General features: G+C 41.9%; 1 protein-coding gene across 1 annotated transcript in view; it reads left to right on the top strand.

Moving 5' to 3' along the window:
• LOC140901851 (butyrophilin-like protein 2) overlaps window positions 1-21,493 on the top strand; it is a 29,325-nt gene extending 7,832 nt beyond the window's left edge. Inside the window, exons 5-11 of the mRNA XM_073321275.1 lie at window positions 1,850-2,125; window positions 7,696-7,761; window positions 8,262-8,282; window positions 13,184-13,204; window positions 13,519-13,539; window positions 19,281-19,301; window positions 21,315-21,493. Of these exons, the coding sequence (XP_073177376.1) occupies window positions 1,850-2,125; window positions 7,696-7,761; window positions 8,262-8,282; window positions 13,184-13,204; window positions 13,519-13,539; window positions 19,281-19,301; window positions 21,315-21,493 (605 nt within the window). The remainder of the gene's footprint in view (window positions 1-1,849; window positions 2,126-7,695; window positions 7,762-8,261; window positions 8,283-13,183; window positions 13,205-13,518; window positions 13,540-19,280; window positions 19,302-21,314) is intronic.
• The last annotated feature ends 809 nt before the right edge of the window (window positions 21,494-22,302 follow it).

Genomic DNA, 22,302 nt, shown 5'->3' with positions numbered 1-22,302 from the left:
AGTTCGGACTTTGTCCTTCAGGATGCTGAATGCTTTATGCAAGTCTAGCATCTTCTTGCAGAACCACTCTCTAGTGAGAATTGTTTTCTCCTTAGCAGTTCAGGCTTCAGTTGTCAGCATGATATTTTCTGGAGCTGCCTTCCATGAGGTGATATGAAATGGTCACCTAAGAATATGATAAAAAATCATTATATTACCACATTCAATTTGAACCCACAGTTGTTCTGGCTTGAAGCAGTCCAGGTCTCAGGGCAAAAGCAGAAGGGCAGCTTTGCTGTAAACAGGGCATACTGCACAGAGGTGTTTCAGTTGTTCAGGGCATAACAGTCTAGAGGCCAGACACCTATGCTTTCGCACACCACAGCTTAAAGGGTAGTTTTAATTGCTGATCCCTCCTGCTGGAAGGTCAACTGGTTGCAAGGTCTGCATTGCTGGCTTCTCTGGATGTGGCCAAGTCAGCTGCCAGAGTCATGGTAATGGCAGTTACCATCTGTTGCTTATCATGGTTTCAGTCATTGGGGATTTCTGTAGAAATACAACAGACCATTGAAGAGCTCCCCTTTATGGATTGTAGTTTATTTTCTTTGAAGATGGATAAAGCACTGCCAACACTAAAAGATTCAAGGGCACTGCTGAAATCCCTGAGTTTGTGTACACTAGCCCTCAGAAGAACAACATTTTTTTCCTCAGTTTCAACTAAGGAATCAGATGACATGTCTAGACAGGCAGATCAATGCAGGTGGAAGCACATGCAGCAAAGGAGGAGCCCCTGTGCCATCCACCTCTGCTGCCACTTCCTCCTGGCCCACTCTCTGTCCGTCCCTTCCCTACTTTAATCTAGCTGTTTCACAAACATTTTTTGTCCATTCATGTAATTTTGTTTTCTGAATTGCTCATCTGGAAACTTGAACTCACTTATCTACGTGTTGATGGATCTAGGTGTTATTGAAGAGATACAAAAGCAAATACACAAAACCAAAGGCTGAGAGTAGCAAATGAGTTACGATGGAATTGTAGTTTTCTCTTAGTGTGTGAAGTTAAAATTCAGAATAAAGAGATATACAAGATACACTGGTTCTTGAGGGGCCAGGAAGGAGAGGGCTTCAGAACAGGGTTGGAACAGGTATAGGATTCTGTAACCCTAGTGTAATATATTGGCGTACAGCAGGTTACGGTCATTTAACTGCAGATAGAGTCCTGTGGCAATTCCACATATTTTCTTTCTTTTTCTGCCATCTTATTAACATAACCTATTTATCTATAAGCAGAAGGTGGCAATTGAACCCCCTTCTTCCTACACAAAATGAGTCCTTCATGTGCCTTTTTGCTGAACTATGCCAGGGTTAGTATGGCAGCCATCTGTTAATGACAGAGAACAGCGATATGTGTCCATCTTTTCACACTAAAGCTTATTTTTGGTTTCTTTTTTTCTTTTAAAGTTTGTAAAGTGTGATGGGTTATTCAGGGTGAGAGACACTATGTAAAGGGGCAGTGATTGGGGATTTGGCTGGAGCTCAGTCTTTCTCTTTGTGGAGCACATTCTGCTCAGTGTAAATATTCTGGGCAAATTCTGCCATCCATGCAGAACTATTAGCTTCACTGAGGTTGTAAAGGTATAAATGAGAGCAATACTTGAACCTTCATCTTTGTTCAGGCAGAACAATTTCCCATTGTTTCCACTGGGATTTATCTTAAATCATATTAACCAAAACATTCACTCTTTGCTTTGAGATGAAACAGTGAACAAATATGTAGATGCCCCTGAGATCTTTTCACACTGTACCCTCTCTGAGCATCTCTCGGCATTGTCAGACATGCATCCATTGTGATAATGCTGCCTTTTTTACAGGGGTAGGGAATGAAACTTCTTTACAAATGCATCTGCAGAAAGTTTGCAAATATGAATGTAAATGGAAAGGGTGGTATCCAAAGCCCATTGTCTTCTGGAGAAATCACAAAGGACAAAGCATAAACTCATTGGCTGAGACAACAGAAGTGCAGGATGAGCAGAATCTTTTCACAGTAGCAAGCGCCATTGCTGTGTCATGTGATACTCCCAAGGTTACCTGTGACATCGTCAACACAGAATCAGAGATGATTCAACAATCAACTGCTCAAGACTTTGGTATGTAACTTTGTATGTTATTATTATTATTCCAGAAAACTTGCCCTCTTCTGAGCAAGTGTTACTGCTTTTTTTATTTGGTCTATGGGGCATCATCCTGCCTACTAACAAACACAAATCTTTACATTCTGAATCTTAACTCATCTCTATCCCCAAATAATTCATCTGTAACAAGTTAGGACTCTATTCTTCAAGATGCTGACCACATGTCTGTGACCTGCTCAGCACCCTCATCTCCCATCGTATCATCTTGCAGTGTTAGTTTTGATTGTGGCTGAGAATGGATTAAAGGGGCAAATGGATGCTCTTGAAATCTATGGGAGTCTAACAGATGAAGGGCTTACAGGATGATCACACCACAGCATGCAGTGTTTCTGATGTAGAACTGCATCTGCACTCCTCTCAGATGTGACTGCATGTCTATGATGGGTGAGGCATTTCTACTTCGAGAGGGATTTGTTCAATCTCATTCAAAGTGTTGCAGCTTTTGCCAGTCAGGATAGAATTTGGCCTTTCCTCTGTTATGGGGTCACTCAGGATGAGAGATTGCTTAGTGGGTACACACCAAGGAGGGGTAGCTACCTGCCAACAGTTTCATCAATGGTCTAGGAAAGGAGCTACTGGAATAGTAAATAGTACATATATGTATACAGTCGGATCAGAGAGCGACTACAACTTCTCTTCCCATCACCTGTGTATTTCTTTCTCTCAAAAACACATACACTCTCACACACACTGCCCTCAAAACCTAGAGCTTATCACAATTAAGTGAGCTGTAGCTCACGAAACCTTATGCTCAAATAAATTTGTTAGTCTCTAAGGTGCCACCAGTACTCTTTTTCTTTTTGCAAATACAGACTAACACGGCTGCTACTCTGAAACCTTTTATTTTGGAGTCTCTCTTTAGGTCCCAACTTTGAATATTTTGGTCAAATGCTGCAAATCACTCATATTGTACTAGGGCTGGTCAAAATTTTTTCCATCAAAACTATTTTTGGTAGAAAATTGGGGTTTTGACCAAATTAATTTTTGTGTCGAAAGTGTCTGCTTCCCTCTATCTTTTTCGATGTTTTATTAGACACCCCAAACCTAATTTTTTTCAGGCAAAACTGCTGATTTTTTTAACAAAATTGGGAATTCCTAATGTTCACAAATGCATTTGTGAATATTTTATATCTGAGCTTCAACTTCCACGGTATATTGGTTAAATAACTCAGGTGGTATTGTTTATGTTATGTGGCTAGATTATTCACGAGACAAGGTGGGTGAGGTAATATCTTCTATAATATCCTCTATCTACCCAATTACCTCCTTTAGTGCTAGTCTCCTTACAAGTTTTGATGGACATGCCTGGGTTCATCTGGATCCCACCTCCAGCTCAGCAGTGTGTAACTTCTTTGTTTTCTTCCTGTATGAATTTATTTGGTCCCCCTCACACATTCCTGCATTCCTGGCAAGGTCACCAGGGCAGCTTAGAAAGAACATTCTAACCACAGAGTAACTCCCACTTACATGCCAGATAGTTGGAGTCTCCCAAGAAATAACACAAACGCACACAACATATTCAACAAAGTAATTATATTAAACAGGAAGTAAATATAACATAACTGGGTAAAACCCTACTCTCCAAGTCACCGGTGCCCATACTGATAATATCCATGAATTTCCCCAAACAGACCTCATTTTTTTATCCCCATACTGATAATACCCATAAAAATTAGAGTCCTGTTAGTATGTGTACTTTGTAGGGACATTTGATGACCTGTGACAACGATATCTTCTGTGCAGCAGCAGTTAGCAATTTGGCTAAATGGGCTCAGTGCAGCCCAAATGACTCACATGTGGGATAAGGCGGTAAGTTCCTCCACATGTTTAATAGGCAGCAGGTAGTGAAATCTCCAAACCCTTACCCCCTGGCTTGAGGACACAGTTCAGGGACTAGGGGGTCTCTCAAACAATCTCCCTGACTATCTAACTAAAGGATGGCGCACTCACAACTCCATGAATGATCCTCAGGTTCAGAGATGGATCTGGCCTCCTCAGTCACAGCAGAGGGGCTGATGATCGCTGCTGGCAGGAGTTGGGCTACTTCTGGTCCCAGGATTTCCCCTCACCACAAAGGGGTGCAAGGCTCAAGGTGCAGATTACATCAGCTCTACTAAAATCCTCACTTAAGTCTCCCACCCTAGTGCTCAGACACACTCACAGCAGGAGGCAGCCCTGAACCAACAGCCAGAGCAGAGATACCATGTGGTGACTGCTTTTCCCAGGCTGAGTTAGCTGAAAGGCTAACTCAGCCTGGCTGGGTGGTAAATTTTCCCAACAGAACGCTACAGACCGGGAGTCACCTTGAAGAGGGAAAGGACCAAGCTGTGGGATTTTGCTGCCAGGTGCCCAGATGCCAGTTCTCAGGGGGCTCTGCATGCAGGCCTGGGACTCACCAGCCCCCACAGCCAGTCCCACCCTTTCTGTGGCTGACCCCAGACTCCTCAAAAATGGCTCCTCCCCTCTCCAGGGCTCCCAGGGGAGGGCATCTCACTTCCTATGTGTAAGGTTAGTTTTTTTTCCTGGGCTTTCACTTGTCAGTCATTTGACTCTTCCCCCTCCTTTCTCTCAGACACTGCCACTCTTCTGAGCAGGCAGAGCTGCTACTCTCCCCACACTGACTAGGCTCCTGATGCTCTAAATAGTGTCTCTCTCTTATCTGCCAACAGGCTCTGAATCTGCCCTTGGCCCCCCTTCCTCTCAGGGACAGTGCCTCTCCCTGAATTACTAGCACACAGAGCCCCAGGAACCTAGGTAAGCGCCTTGGCGGTTACACTTTTATTGTACCATCTTCTCTTGGTGAGAGTTTTCGAGCTCCATAGAGCTCTTCCTCAGACCTGTCTCTCTCACCAAGGAGACAGGCCAGTCCTTGCCTACAGACAGCCCCGCAACCTGAAGCAAATACTCACCAACAACCACATACCACACAACAGAACCACTAACCCACGAACTTATCCTTGCAACAAACCCCGTTGCCAATTGTGCCCACATATCTATTCAGGGGACACCATCACAGGGCCTAATAACATCAGCCACACTATCAGAGGCTCGTATACCTGCACATCCACCAATGTGATATATGCCATCATGTGCCAGCAATGCCCCTCTGCCATGTACATTGGTCAAACTGGACAGTCTCTACGTAAAAGAATAAATGGACACAAATCAGATGTCAAGAATTATAACATTCATAAACCAGTCGGAGAACACTTCAATCTCTCTGGTCACGCAATCACAGACATGAAGGTCGCTATCTTAAAACAAAAAAACTTCAAATCCAGACTCCAGCGAGAAACTGCTGAATTGGAATTCATTTGCAAATTGGATACTATTAATTTAGGCTTAAATAGAGACTGGGAGTGGCTAAGTCATTATGCAAGGTAGCCTCTTGTTTTTTCCTACCCCGCCCCCAGATGTTCTGGTTTAACTTGGATTTAAACTTGGAGAGTGGTCAGTTTGGATGAGCTATTACCAGCAGGAGAGTGAGTTTGTGTGTGTATGGGGGTGGGGGGGATGTGAGAAAACCTGGATTTGTGCTGGAAATGGCCCACCTTAATTATGCACATTGTAGGGAGAATGGTCACTTTGGATGAGCTATTACCAGCAGGATATTGAGTTTGTGTGTGTGGTTTTTGGGAGGGGGGTGAGAGAACCTGGATTTGTGCAGAAAATGGCCCAACTTTATTATCATGCACATTGTGTAAAGAGAAAAGGAGGACTTGTGGCACCTTAGAGACTAACCAATTTATTAGAGCATAAGCTTTCGTGAGCTACAGCTCACTTCTTCAGATGCATATCGTGGAAACTGCAGCAGGCTTTATATATACACAGAGAATATGAAACAATACCTATTCCCACCCCACTGTCCTGCTGGTAATAGCTTATAGTTGTCACTTTGGATGGGCTATCACCAGCAGGAGAGTGAATTTGTGTGGGGGGGGGTAGAGGGTGAGAAAACCTGGATTTGTGCTGGAAATGGCCCACCTGATGATCACTTTAGATAAGCTATCACCAGCAGGACAGTGGGGTGGGAGGAGGTATTTTTTCATATTCTCTGTGTATAAATAAAGTCTGCTGCAGTTTCCACGGCATGCATCCGATGAAGTGAGCTGTAGCTCACGAAAGCTCATGCTCAAATAAATTGGTTAGTCTCTAAGGTGCCACAAGTACTCCTTTTCTTCTCACCAAGAAGTCATTCCAGTAAAAGATATTACTCACCCACCTTGTCTCTCTAATATCCTGGGACCGACACAGCTACAACACTGCATAGATGATTTTTGTAAAGTGATCAGCACAGGGCATATTTTCAATATAAGTGGTTCTGTAATTCGAAACACACTTTATAATAAATATAAGAGCATTCAGCTTTAAAATTTGTTTTTCCTGAGTATTCATACTAACTTGAAAGTTCTCAGAAAGGAAACATGAGAGAGTTGAGACCATGGCCAAATCCAAATTAGTCTTTAAATTTGAACAAATACATGTGAAATATTCTTCACAATTCACTCATCTTTAGTGATAGCCCATCGTAATACCAAAGATAAATAGGCTTGGTAGAATTAGATTTTTTATTGTTTTACAATTTTGATGTATAATATCAATGTTTATTTTTAAGCAATTTTTATTTTTATCATTTAAATTTTCATAGTTATGCAAAATTATGGATTTTAAGGGGTTTTTAGATGTTTACCTACTTAAATTTTCACATTTAGGGAAAATTATGGTGGGTTCAGAGAGGGGGTGTCAGACAATAATTATTTAATGACAGTAGATGTTGAAATTCAAAAAAGATAGAGCTTTATAACCATTAAAATACAAATTGTGAACATTGTATGTCAAAATATACCAAGTAAAATATCCTTATTCAGACTCTAATAAATTCTCAAGCAACATTTTTCTTACTTTGTCTATTTACACATTTTTATTATTATTGGTAGAAATGTTTTCCCTCAGTTTGTTTGTGGACGATGAAACCGAAGTTTATTGACATTTGTCAGTAAAAATTGAATCCTTCCAAACCTAAAGACTAGCTACATGGCTACAGACATTTGGAAGAGACACTCTCCATCATGAGAGTCAGGTCTCACACAGAACCAGAAGAATGATAAATATTCTAGATGAGGGCCAGTTCACTATGAAGTGAATTGGAGGTTATTAGAATACATAAGATTGGGAATGCAGTTCTGTGTGAAGGAAAAAAAAACATTCTGGGACTGGCTGTTTAGCTCATTTATAAGCTTAATGTAAATGTTCACAGCGTAGTCTGATAGAGCAATTAGCAACACAAAAGTAAGTACATGTATTTTGGATTTTGTTATAATTCCCTGGGACACTGAAGGCAGGCCTCTATTATTCCATATGAAATATAGTCTCTCTCATTCTCTATCAAGGTATAAAGACAACCATACTTTAGAGAATGAGAAAAAAGTCCATCATTGTTTAGGTCCAAAACTGTAACACCTAGAAATACCTCCCATGTTTGAGGCTACATTGTGGTGATAGTAACATGTTCTATCTTTCAGTAGGTTTCTTAATCTGTTTCTTGCTGTTTCTTGCTGTGACTGTCGAACATTTTTTTGGAAAATGCAAAAGTAAGTTAACTTACTTTTTTTTTTGTTTAATTTGCATGAAGTGTACATTTTTAACAGTGACGGTGATTAACCATTGGAACAATTTAGCAAGGGTTGCGGTGGAGTCTCCATCCCTGACAATTTCTAAATCAAGATTGGATGCCTTTCTAAAAACTCTGCTCTAGGAATTATTTTGGGGCAGTTCTCTGGCTTGCGTTCTACAGGTGATCAGACTACATTATTAGAATGGTCTCTTTTGGCATTGGGATCAATGGAAAAACTGTCATATTGCAAGTGAATGAGGTTAATTTTCCTTGAAAGAAACAAGGAGAAGCTGACTGAAAGCAGCAGAGAGAACACAATGCTGGTCAAATTTACTGATAGCAAAACTACTGGATCCAAATATTTGTCCACATGAACCTCACTGAAGGTGACTAATTTATGATGTTCATGATGTTTAAAATACAATTAGTGAATTTTAACACGAACAAAGTACATTGATCAATTTTAATCTTTTACAGGCCAGTTCCAGAATGTGATTGGTGAGTCTGGCCTCATTTCTAAGGAGTTTCACTCAGATTTTGTTTGAATTTTCTATTTGGTTCATTGAAAAAATGTATTTACTATCATTTAAATTCTCCACACTAGTCGCTCAATAATCCACTTTGCAGGAGGAACTCAAAAACAAACAAACAATCAAACCCCCAAAACCTTTCACTGTAGGGCTCAGATTTTGCAAATGCTCAATTGGGTGAAAGCTCATTTTACCCACCTGAATAGTCCATTGGATTAAGTTTACCAAATGCTGGTTTTATTTAGTCTTTATTGGCACAATATTCTTTTTCTTAAACATGAAGAACATAAGAATGGCCACACTGCCTCAGACCAATGATCCATCTAACCCACTATCCTGTCTTCTGATAGTGGCTGGTGCCAAAGAGAATGAACAGAACAGGGCAATTTATCAGCATTACCTGTTGTCCAGTCCCAGCTTCTGGTAGTCAGAGGCTTAGGGACACCCAGAGCACAGGCTTGTGTCCCTGACCATGTTGGCCAATAGCCATTGATGGACCTATCCTCCATGAACGTATCTAATTTTTTTAAAACTTATTTATACTTTTGGTCATCACAACATCCCCTAGCAATGAGTTCCATGGGTTGACTGTGTGTTGTGTGAAAAGTACTTCCTTTTGTTTGTTTTAAACCACCTGCTGCCTATTAATTTTATCAGGTAATCCCTAGTTCTTGTGCTATGCAAAGGGGTAAATAATATTTGCCTTTTCTCTTTCTCCACACCATTCATGATTTCTTAGATCTCTGTCATATTCCCCCTTTGTCATCTCTTTTCCAAGCTGAACAGTCCTAGTCTTCTAACTCTCTTCTTGTATGGGAGCTGTTTCATACCCTTAATCATTTTTGTTGTCCTTCTCTGTACTTTTACCAATGTTAACATATATATATTTTTTAGATGGGGTGACCAGAACTGCACACAGTATTCAAGGTGTGGGCATACCATGGATCTATATAGTGTCATTATGTTATTTTCAGTCTTATTATCTATCTCTTTCTTAACAGTTCCTAACATTCTGTTAGCTTTTTTGACTGCTGATGCACATTGAGCAGATGTTTTCCGAGAACTATCTATGCTTTTGAGAATTTTATCTGAGTTACATCTGAATAAGACTTATGGGTTTGGCCAAATGTGAATTGAGGGTGCTCAGTACCTCACAGAAGCAGGCGGTGACACACAGAGCTATCGACATAAGCTGCCTACCTAATCTAACTCTCTTTTTTGCAAAAATATTTTTTTCACATCTTTTTCTCCTCCTCCCTTCTTTCTCTGTGTTGTGGCTGGGAAAACTACATTTGCTCTGGAACCAGTAAGATCTGAGGCCTTCTCGCCTGCTTTAGAGGCAGCTACTTGGTCTTTTTACAGCTGCTGCTCTCACAAGTTCAACATGTGTGGTTGACCATTTCATTGTTCATGTGGGAGTCCTCAAGAGAGATCTTGCTGTAAGGTTGACAAGTGTATTCTGTCTCATCTTGTGCACATATCAAAAACTTCCTCAAAGATGAGTCTTGATCTGGAATTTGACAGGATTTTATGGGGTGCCAATGTGAAGTACCAGGGTCATGAGCTCTCAGTGACCAGCTTTGTTTCAGGATCACACCTACAGAACACTTGTGTACAGAAGAAGGCAAAAATATGTATTTATTCAACTCTGTCTTTCCATTGCAGACCAAGTGCAAAGGGAAAGAGGTACGTTAGTATTGATTTATGTAGCCTTCTAAGCAGGCCAATGTTAAATGGTACATCTGATGGAACTGTGTGTACTTTACATTTATTGACAAGAGCGCAACTCTCTCTCAGTGTAGTCCACTGTACTTCACTGGTGAAATTCATCCCTACTGTAATTCCAGTGAAGTCAGTACAGTTAGAAAAAGGAAGGACTAGGTTGCAGCATTTTTTCAAAGTATTTGGGATATTCCTATTGGAACAAATGTAATGTCATTAATTCCCAGAAAGAGGATAACTATGAAGGTTGGATTTCACCTAACCTTTGCATAGTGCTAGATATGCCAGCAGATCGAGGGATGTGATTATTCCCCTCTATTTGACATTGGTGAGGCCTCATCTGGAGTACTGTGTCCAGTTTTGGGCCCCACACTACAAGAAGGATGTGGAAAAATTGGAAAACGTCCAGCGGAGGGCAACAAAAATGATTAGGAGGTTGGAACACTTGACTTATGAGGAGAAGCTGAGGGAACTGGGATTGTTTAGTCTGCGGAAGAGAAGAATGAGGGGGAATTTGATAACTGCTTTCAACTACCTGAAAGGGGGTTCCAAAGAGGATGGATCTAGACTGTTCTCAGTGGTACCAGATGACAGAACAAGGAGTAATGGTCTCAAGTTGCAATGGGGGAAGTTTAGGTTGGATATTAGGAAAAACTTTTTCACTAGGAGGGTGGTGAAACACTGGAATGCGTTACCTAGGGAGGTGGTGGAATCTCCTTCCTTAGAAGTTTTTAAGGTCAGGCTTGACAAAGCCCTGTCTGGGATGATTTAGTTGGGGATTGGTCCTGCTTTGAGCAGGGGGTTGGACTAGATGACCTCCTGAGGTCCCTTCCAACCCTGATATTCTATGATTCTATGATATGATAGGAGCCAGATTTCAAATACAGCATGAATTTGGATGAAGATATTATGAAAACAGTGATCCTACACTGTGAAGAATAGATAATTTTGCTTGATGGTACAAGAGATAGTGAGAGAGTGAAATAGTGGCTATATATGTATAACATAAAACAAGTATTAAAGATTAAATACTCCGTCATATGTGGCTCATTAAATAAGGCTGATTCATGTCATTCATTAAGTTAAGAATTCAATCAGCCAATTGTAATGTTAAACCAAATTTCCAATGACAAAACGCACATTTTGAACTGATTTAATCTGTTGCAGAGCAATCCCGCAATGACTATGGTAAGTTTGCAATGATTCTAAGCAGTTGATCTCAGATATTTTTCTCTCTCAGAAATGTATATCCTATTTTACTGAGCTGTCTAATTGATCTAGCTGCCTAGACCCCCTGGGATGTCACCTGGTGTACAGGGATGCCACTGAGTCAGACTATTCTGCCAGCCTCGGCCCCCTTTTACCTGGTCTTGCTGGGCTAGCTTTTCCAGCGAAGCACACAGGCAGGGCCACACACAGCTGCACAGAGGGACAGAGATCCACGCTGGGAAGGCTCAGTTTAAGGGGCTTGCCACAGCCAGATGTCCACCCCCTTTGGAGTACAAACCCAAAATTATACAAAATTCGCCTCCTCCCTCAATGTGGAGGAGGGTATTCACAACTTCTTGCCCCCCCCCCAGTTAAAAATCACACAAACTGGGTTATATTGTAAACCAGAAATAAATTTGTTAACTATAACAGGTGTATTTTAAGTCGTTAAGGAGGTAGCAGACAGAACAAGGCAGATTACTAAGAAAATAAAACAGCATGCAAACTAAGCTTAATACACTAAAGAAACTGGTTGTATGTAAGCTCTCACCCTAAATGTGATTCTAATAATCTTATTCACAGGCCAGATGCCCTTCTAGCCTGGGGCCAGTTATTTCCCCCAGTTCATAGAATCATAGAATATCAGGGTTGGAAGGGACCTCAGGAGGTCATCTAGTCCAAACCCCTGCTCAAAGCAGGACCAATCCCCAATTTTTGCCCCAGATCCCTAAATGGCCCCCTCAAGGATTGAACTCACAAGCCTGGGTTTAGCAGGCCAATGCTCAAACCACTGAGCTATCCCTCCCCCCAACATTAGTTGTTTCCAGCAGTCATCTTGGATGGGGTAGGAGGGGAGAACTGATGACCTGGATTACCTCACTTCCCACCCTTAAATAGTATTTGCATAAGGTGGGAGTCCTTTGTTTCCTAGTTTGACACACACACACCAGCTTCTCCTGGAAAAGTACAGAATTCAAGATGGGTTCCAGCACCAGGTGACATGGTCACATGCCTCTGTTGGGCCCCTGTGGCTATTCTTCACAGGCTGACCCACAAGTTCACAGGAAGACTAAGCTCTTTTACAGTCCATTGTCTCTTGCTGGTTGGCCATCAGCACTGTCCAGCTTTTTCATCATTGTACCTGAAGTATTAGCAGGGGGTGTCATCCAAAGTAGCATAGTTGAAATATAGACACAGAGTCAGTATTCCTAATTTCAGATACAGAAATGATACAGGCATACAAATAGGATAATCATATTCAGTACATTATAACTTTTCCAATGATACCTTACAAGAGTTATCTTGCATAAAGCATATCTTAATTATGTCATATTCCTACCACAAGCATATTTTCATAAAGAATATGGAGTATAACTATGCTTCCAGAGTAATGCAAATGTATAAGAATCCTTCTCATTGTGCCTGTATCATCCTGAACTCATACTCCAGCTTCAGAAGACTTAAAAATTATCTCCAGTCATCAGTGGGACAGACACAACTGAATAATGTAACTGTCCTAATGTTCATCAAGACAATACCAGGGAACTAGATGTAAATAAGATTGACAGTTTCATCCAGAAAGCTACAGTGAGACATAATGTCTTTAAATTGGGACATTAGTTAAGACAGCTTGTAGGTGATTGCAATGGTTTTAATATAATGTAATTCATGATAATGTAATTATGTAGTTCATAACAATTTAATCATTATTAAAATAGTAAAGATAGCAATGATAGACACATTCAATAATTAGAACAGGTAAGAAGTATATAAATATGCTGAAAATAGCCTCCCCCCAAAACTGGCAGAGTATACCACCACCCTGCTCAGCACACACACCACTTCGATAGCACCCACCGGCCAAAAAAAAAAAAGTCAGTGCCTATAGAACAGGAGAAAAACTCTTCCATTATTCACATCTGTGTCATTCCTTTTCAGACCGACTACGGATGGAAATGGGTAAGTTTGACTTGATTTATGTAGGTTTCCACTCAAGTAGAAAGGGATGGAGCATATAATGGAATTACAGGTGCTTCATATTTGCTGATCAAAGCAGTGCTCCCTTTCAGAGCAATCCACTGCACAGCGGTGGCCAAGTCCATCTCTGCTGTAACTTCAGTAATGTCAGTGTAGTTACACCAGGGAAAAATAAGCCCCAAGGTTTTTTCTGCAATCTTATTATAATCGCAGCTAACAAACCCCTATCCCAACTCACTCCCTCCTCCCATTTAAATCATTTTTTTACTAAAGAAAATTGTGTACTTTCTTTTTAGATCAACTGCAGAGGGAATGGGGTAAGTTTACATTGATTTCTGTAAGCTTCTACTCAAGCTACCAAGACAAGGAAAAGTTATTGAAGCTGTATTGGTCCCAGAACATTAGAGCAACAAGGTGGGTAAAGTAAAGTCTCTCATTGCACCAACTTCTGTTGGTGAAAGAGACAAGCTTTCAAGCTTACAGAGAGCTCTTTTTTTTCAGATCTGGGAACAGCTCTGCAGAACCCCTCTGTGTGAGCTTGAAAGTTTGTCTTTCAACAACAGAATTTGGTCCAATAAAAGATATTACCTCACCCACCTTTTCTCTCAAAAAAGCAAGAATATATTTGTAAAAATGTGTTTATTTTATCTCAGCTAAACAATGTGCCCATGTGCAAGCTGTGAGCACCTTGCAAATTATTTCAAAATACAAAATCAGATAAAAATTTCACTCCTTCTGTCTGATAACATCTCAACATATTGGTGAGTTCTGAAGCATGCTCTGAAAGTTTGGCAATCCATGCTATTTCAGACCTAGGTCAGGAGGGTATTCCAAAGCCCCAGGAACTTTATATTAAGGAGATCTAGCCTCAGCTTCTTTGCTGATTGCAGCTGTGGCATGACATGAAGGAACTGTATGTGATATATATTTATTATCTAGAGTGTTGCTCCATATCAGTGGAGTCTACTACACAGCAGTTGCCAAATTCATCCCTGTTGTGAAGTCAGTGCGATTATAGCAAGGATGAATTAGATGACAGTTTTTGCAAGAGGGCTAATCCATAGAGTGGATTTCTGCTAATCTTTGCATAATGTGCTAAACTTTGATCGTATGAGAAGCAAATATTAAATACAGGTGGGAGAGGTAATTAATGCAGTGACCATGGTATATTGTGAAAAAAAAAATTACATTTTCTTGGAGGACATGAGAAAGAACCAGTGATGGGAACAGCAGGATGGTGGTAAAATATATACATAGTACAAGATATTTGTCCCTATGTGGGTCATTCAATAAGGTTGATTGGTGCTATTCACAAAGTTAAAAATTCAGTCAGCTAAATGTATTGTTAACCAAACGTTCAAGAATAAAAAAAAAAATAATCTAATTTAATCTGTTGCAGTCCAATTCCGTAATGATTGTGATAAGTTTGCATTGATTTGTAAGTAGCGATATTCAGATTTTTTTCTGCTTTGCAATGTGTATCCTATATTTCTAAACTTTCTACTTATTGACTTACTTATTCTGTCTCATTTACCTCAAAATGTCCAGCAGTTTCATTTCTAGAGTGTCTGATCACCTTACAAATCACCACTCTGATAAAAGAAAAGGAGTACTTGTGGCACCTTAGAGACTAACCAATTTATTAGAGCATAAGCTTTCGTGAGCTACAGCTCACTTCCTCAGATGCATATCGTGGAAACTGCAGCAGGCTTTATATATACACAGAGAATATGAAACAATACCTACTCCCACCCCACTGTCCTGCTGGTAATAGCTTATCTAAAGTGATCATCAGGTGGGCCATTTCCAGCACAAATCCAGGTTTTCTCACCCTCCACCCCCCCACACAAATTCACTCTCCTGCTGGTGATAGCCCATCCAAAGTGACAACTCTTTACACAATGTGCATGACAATCAAGTTGGGCTATTTCCTGCACAAATCCAGGTTTTCTCACATCCCCCCCACCCCCATACACACACAAACTCACTCTCCTGCTGGTAATAGCTCATCCAAACTGACCACTCTTCAAGTTTAAATCCAAGTTAAACCAGAACATCGGGGGGGGGGGGGTAGGAAAAAACAAGAGGAAACAGGCTACCTTGCATAATGACTTAGCCACTCCTAGTCTCTATTTAAGCCTAAATTAATAGTATCCAATTTGCAAATGAATTCAGCAGTTTCTCGCTGGAGTCTGGATTTGAAGTTTTTTTGTTTTAAGATAGCGACCTTCATGTCTGTGATTGCGTGACCAGAGAGATTGAAGTGTTCTCCGACTGGTTTATGAATGTTATAATTCTTGACATCTGATTTGTGTCCATTTATTCTTTTACGTAGAGACTGTCCAGTTTGACCAATGTAAATGGCAGAGGGGCATTGCTGGCACATGATGGCATATATCACATTGGTGGATGTGCAGGTGAACGAGCCTCTGATAGTGTGGCTGATGTTATTAGGCCCTGTGATGGTGTCCCCTGAATAGATATGTGGGCACAATTGGCAACGGGGTTTGTTGCAAGGATAAGTTCGTGGGTTAGTGGTTCTGTTGTGTGGTATGTGGTTGTTGGTGAGTATTTGCTTCAGGTTGCGGGGCTGTCTGTAGGCAAGGACTGGCCTGTCTCCCAAGATTTGTGAGAGTGTTGGGTCATCCTTTAGGATAGGTTGTAGATCCTTAATAATGCGTTGGAGGGGTTTTAGTTGGGGGCTGAAGGTGACGGCTAGCGGCGTTCTGTTATTTTCTTTGTTAGGTCTGTCCTGTAGTAGGTAACTTCTGGGAACTCTTCTGGCTCTATCAATCTGTTTCTTTACTTCTGCAGGTGGGTATAGCTGTAGCTCACGAAAGCTTATGCTCTAATAAATTGGTTAGTCTCTAAGGTGCCACAAGTACTCCTTTTCTTTTTGCGAATACAGACTAACACGGCTGTTACTCTGAAACCTGTCACTCTGATAAAGTGTCTCATATTGTCTATATGCCTCCCAGAAGCTAGCAAGCAATAATTATTAAACATTTTTTTGCAAATTTCCTACTTCTCTCTTTGTTTTCCTTTTTGCAGCTATGGGAAAGCCAGGCTAAATGAATGGGTTGTCCACTTGCTCTGCATTTTGAAAACTGTGACATGATTATCACAGTTCAGGGCAACTCTCCCTGTGTTACCCCTCTGTGGTCTCTTGAGGGCTCATCAGCCATCACCTCTCTAGGGCAGAGATCTCTGTCTCTCTCCCTCCTGTCTGGGGTTTGTCCAGGCTGCACAGTTCCCTGCCTACAATGTGATATCCCCAGCAAGTCAGACTGCTTAAACTGGCCTGCATCTGTACTTTACTTTCTCTTCAAAGGCTATGTGCAGCTGGAATTGCCAGCAGGCACCGGTTACTGCATAGCTTTTTATTTGTAAACACATTTCTTTGGAAAGTGAAAGCATTACAGAGAAAACACTGCAGTAAGATATCCCAAAGATATTTTAGGAATTTGCCATATCTGTCCCAGTAATATTCATGGGCGACTGGTATGAGTAGAGGATGCAGGGGGAGCTAATTCCTTATCCATCAGCATCCTGAACCATTACGCTTTTCCTGCACCTTTTTATAGCTCCCACCTAACAGCCACCTTTGCCAAGCCATACTATGTAGAAAACATTTGTTTACAGGATAGAACAAAAACTCTGCTGTTACTCAAATGTGTGTCATTCCTTTACAGCCCAACTACGGGGGGAAATGGGTAAGTTTGGTGTGTTCGGGGTGTGATATCACCTGTTTTCTTTTATCTGTGGGATGCAACCTTAAACAGCTTAAGTTAGTTAACATAATAAAATTGTTTATTTGTTTTACATTTTTTCTTGTTTTCAGTAACCCAAATTTAATACACAGATTAAATTAGTTTGTTTACAATGTAGTAGGGACCAAGTCTTTTATAACACAAGCTATACCTTTGCAATCAATTCTGTGAGCAGGGCCTGCCTCTTGCTCACAACTTAACTTTGCTTTATAGCAGCAAGATTTTAACTACTTTAGCTCAGGCCTCATACCAGGCCTTTGATACCTGGGCTTATGGTTGATACATGGGCTTATGTTTCAGGCCCTCTTCCTACTACACCTTCCATTGATGTAGAGATGGAGCTCATGATGGACTTACATTTGCTTTATATTTGCTGACTGGAGTGCCCCTCCCTCACAGAACAGTCTGCTGCACAGCCGTAGCCAGATGTATCCCTGCTGAAAATGCAGAGCTTCTAGTGCAGTCTCACAGTAATTTAAGCCTAGGGTGACCAGGTGTCCGGTTTTCGACTGGAACGCCTGTTTGAAAAGGGACTCTGGCGGCTCCGGTCAGCACCGCCGACCGGGCCATTAAAAGTCCAGGCAGTCTAAGGCAGGCTAATCCCTATCTGTCCTGGCACTGCGCTGCACCCCAGAAGTCCGGCTTTTAGGCTGGGGTGGCCAAAGGGCTTCATGTGCTGCCCCCTCCCCGAGCACTGGCTCCACACTCCCATTAGCCAGGAACCGCAGCCAATGGGAGAAGGGAGGGTGGTGCCTGTGGGCGAGAGCAATGCGTGGAGCCTCTGCCCCCACACCCCAGCACCCGAACGTGCTGGCAACTTCCGGGGCACATCGCGGTACCAGGACAGATAGGGACTAGCCTGCCTTAGACCGGGTGTGCTGCTGACTGGGAGCCACACGAGATAATCCTGTGCCCCAATGCCGAGACCCAACCCTCTGCCCTAGCTCTGAGCCCCCCACCAAACCCGGAGTCCCCTCCCACACCCCAACCCCCTGCATCAACCTGCACCCCCCTCCCACATTCTGAATCCCTTGGCCCCACCCCCCAGCCTGGAGCCCCCTCCTGTACCCCAAACTTCTCATCCCCAGCCCCACTCCAGAACCCACATCCCCAGCCATAGCCCTCACCCCCTCCTGCACCCCAACTCCCTGCCCCAGCCCAGAGCCCCCTCCCGCATCCTGAACCCCTCATTTCTGGCTTCACCCCAGAACCCACACCACCAGTTAGAGACCTCACACCCTCCCTCACCCCAACCCCCTTCCCCAGCAGAGTGAAAGTGAGTGGGGGTGGGGGAGAGTGAGCCACACAGGGAGGGGTAATGTAGAGAGCGGGGACAGGGCCTCGGGAAGGAGCGGGGCTCAGGTGTTCAGTTTTGTGCAATTAGAAAATTGGCAACCCTATTTAAGCCCTAATCATGAATTAGGCCTTTCTAAAAAATAAAGAAAAAAATTTGCTGTCTTTTTATAACTCTCACCTAACAGACATCTACCCCCTCTCAACCTCTATAAAAGAATTTTTTTGAAGAAGAGGGAAATTATTTTCTTACTCAAATAGTTGTCATTCTTTTGCAGACCAACAACAGAGAGAAATGAATAAGTTTTAATTGATTTATATAGCCTTCTACTCAAGCAAAAGAAAAAAAAGAGAGGCTATATGGTGGAATTGTGGATGCTGTGTATTTGTTGTTTAGAAATCGGTTCTCTCTGAAAACATTCCACTGCATAGATATGGCTAAATTCATCCCATCTGAAACTACAGTGATGTCAATGTAGTTACACTTGGGTAAATTAGCCCCTAGGATTTTTGTAAAACTCCAACCTATTTTTTCTCCATTTGTATTCAGATGTTTACAGCGCACGGGGGGTGGTGGTGGTGTAATTATTTCATTAGTCATATGCGCAATATTGCCCACAGCCTCCTATCCACCCGCAGATTTGAGAAGGAATCTTTAGGAGCAGCATGTATTTGAATGTCCAGCAACAGTAAATTCTCCAGAAGGACCTAGAGGTTGATAGTCAAATTCAGTACAGTACTTCTGTCCATGAATCCTCCTTCATTCTTAATTATCAGGAGGGGGTAAATAAAGCAATTTAAAAGATGCTTGAAGAAAAGGGCAAAAATCACATACTTACTCAAGTTTCAGAGTAGCAGCCGTGTTAGTCTGTATCCGCAAAAATAAAAGGAGTACTTGTGGCACCTTAGAGACTAACAAATTTGTTAGTCTGTAAGGTGCCACAAGTACTCCTTTTCTTTTTATAATTACTCAAATGTGTGTCATTCTTTTACAGATGAGCTTCAGAGACAAAGGGGTAAGTTAGCACCGAGTTGTGCAGCTTTCTACTCTTGAGTAGGAGAGAGGATATTGTGCAGCTTTCTACTCTTGAGGGGAGAGAGGATATTGGCTAGATATAACTATATTATTGTTGAAGGAACCAAGGGCAGCGGTGTTGAACGGGAGGGAGATTTGAGAAGTTTATTGCAGCTGGTACTTGGGTTACATTGATCATTATTCATCGGGGGATTGTTGGGAGTGGCTGTTATTTGTGCTGGGTTGGGAGTGTTAGATTGTCACAGGAAGCTACAGTTTGTTACCATTTTTGGCACATCTGCTGGGAAATCTATGAGCTTCTCCTGGGGAATGTCCTCTCAAGGGGGATGGGTTTCCCAGCTCACAGAGGAGATAAATTGTGCTGTCTGAAAACCTAAAAATTGAAGCCAAAGCAGGCTCTATCCATGGATACTGGACCATCCACAGAGAGATTCTTCTCCTTCAAGTGTCCTCTGCATACTCTCACTCATGGGAACACTCCAGACCAGTGCAGCCCTGAACAGTTGAGTTCTAGCCAATCATAACCACTGAAGTGCTCATGCACTTCCCTCACCTCTCCCCTCCGTAAACTTGGAGCATTCCAAGGCCAGGGTACAAAAGGGGCAGTGAGCTCCTTCTCACTGTGACCAGATGAATAGTTTTATGTGGAGCTTGCATCCGTGATTAGTGGGTAGTGTTAAAACATAGGTTATCAAATATTTAGGAATTAGTTAACATTTAGTGATAGGAGATTAGATAGTTACTTGAACGGAAATGAAGAAGAAACCCAGTTTCAAAAGGTGTGTATCTTGTTTAGTGGTGTTCCCAGCATCAGATACATGTTTAGGTGAAGGACACTCACCCTCCAAGTGTTCAGTTTGCTTTACATTTACCAAGAGAGCAAAGAAAGAAAGACAGAATAGGCTTCAGGCACTTATGTTCCAAAACCATCTGGAACTGGGACAGCACAAGGTTCCAGGAAAGCTCACAGACTAGCAGTGACTCCCGATGAATCTACAGGGAGGAAAAGTAAACCATCTTTCTGAACCCATAATACTAAAGGATCCAGAGGTCAAGATCAGAAAAAGAATTTGTCTGAGGTGTCAGTCTCTAGGACTAGAGGCAATCCTGTTAATAACAACTGGAAGGGCAAGGCAGGCATGAGGATTCAGCCTGAAGTGGCATTGGCTTCTCTGACAAAAGCCAATCCACAGGGGAAAGACTCTTCTGAATCAGATATGTTTAAGGAGTTGAGCAGTGATGTATTTCCTCCTGGGAAGGTGAGGAGACATTTCTGCTCAGATCCAATACTCTCCGATATGGATGAGTTGGTCAAAAAAGGAGGAATAAGGAATCAGCAAAGCCAGGGAATACTATGTTGCTAGAGACTGATAGTGGTGTTGTACTGCAGCAGACAGTAGTTGAGACACAGGTGCATAGTTAGGATCCATCCCCAACTCCACTAAAAATTGTATCAGTTATACAAATGAAAAGAAGGATGTGGTGAAAAAGGCTCAAACGTGTGTTTCCACAGGAAGGGGAGGTCATGTAGAGGAATTTAAATTTTCTTCTCTCCTTCGATCACCTAAACCACCTTCTGGTTTCCCAGAGAAATCCCCCCAGCCCCAATTTCTCTTGTTCAGCCAAAGGTATTGCTATCTCTGGTTCCATCTGAACCAAGAATATTCTCACATCAGAGAAGGAAAATGAATCGTGGACTGGATCCATAGAGGGAGGGAAAGAGAGAAAGAGAGATAGTATTATGGACACATACACCTATATATCTCAGATCCATCCGGGCATATATATATTTCGCTGGATCTAGATGTGGGCTTCGGGCCTAACTGGCAATTACTACCTTGGATCCGAATGTCACAATGGCCTTCTCCAGTAATTTACCAAGAATTCCCTATGTATGGGAATAGGTTTTCTGCAGTTAGAAATGAGCACGTCCCAGATCTAAATGATATGGATCAGATAGAATACATAAGCCCTGCTAAATCTCCTACAACAGGGAGAGATTTTTTATCAGAAGAGGAATCAACGGAAGTGCAGAAGTCAGATCCAGAATCTGGAGAAATGACATCCCCAGATGAGAATGTAGGGGACAAGTCAGTCTTGTCACCTTCAGAAGATGTGGTGGCATCCCATGAGTTAGTGGATCATATGGAAAAGACATTGGATATTCCTTAGTTTCAACTGATGCATCTTCTCATCCTGTATTTGATATACTGGGAGCAGCTGCTAGACAAAGAATTACACTTCCCTTATTGGAAGGATTGTGCACCTTTTGATCTCTGTAAATCTCCCTTTACAACCAATGAACTGGGAGATGGGATCCCTCATTTTCTCAACTTTTATTGAAGAAGGCTGAAAAACTGTACTAGTTTCCTCAGAAAGTTTGGTGACGTTCCACACCCACCTATATCCCAATCCATTGGTTGCAAAGGTGGCTTTTCAGAGGTCAAGAGGTGCTCAATCACACTCTGCTCCCTCTGATAAGGAAGGGAAAAGTGTAGATGTCATTGGTAGGAAGACCCTTTGTCATAAATATAAAGGGAAGGGTAAACCCCTTTGAAATTCCTCCTGGCTAGGGGAAAGCTCCTCTCACCTGTAAAGGGTTAAGAAGCTAAAGGTAACCTCGCTGGCACCTGACCAAAATGACCAATGAGGAGACAAGATACTTTCAAAAGCTGGGAGGAGGGAGAGAAACAAAGGGTCTGTGTGTCTGTCTATAGTCGGTCTATATGCTGGTTTCTGCCGGGGATAGACCAGGAATGGAGTCTTAGAACTTTTAGTAAGTAATCTAGCTAGGTATGTGTTAGATTAAAGATTTCTTTAAATGGCTGAATAGAATAACTATTTCTGTCTGTGTATCTTTTTTGTAACTTAAGGTTTTGCCTAGAGGGGTTCTCTATGTTTTTGAATCTAATTACCCTGTAAGATATCTACCATCCTGATTTTACAGGGGGGATTTCTTCATTTCTATTTACTTCTATTTT

The sequence above is a fragment of the Lepidochelys kempii genome, chromosome 23 (genome assembly GCF_965140265.1).
Source record: "Lepidochelys kempii isolate rLepKem1 chromosome 23, rLepKem1.hap2, whole genome shotgun sequence".
Taxonomy (NCBI): Eukaryota; Metazoa; Chordata; order Testudines; family Cheloniidae; genus Lepidochelys; species Lepidochelys kempii.
The sequence above is the reverse complement of the archived record's forward strand: the minus strand, read 5'-3'. Positions and strand labels throughout refer to the sequence as shown.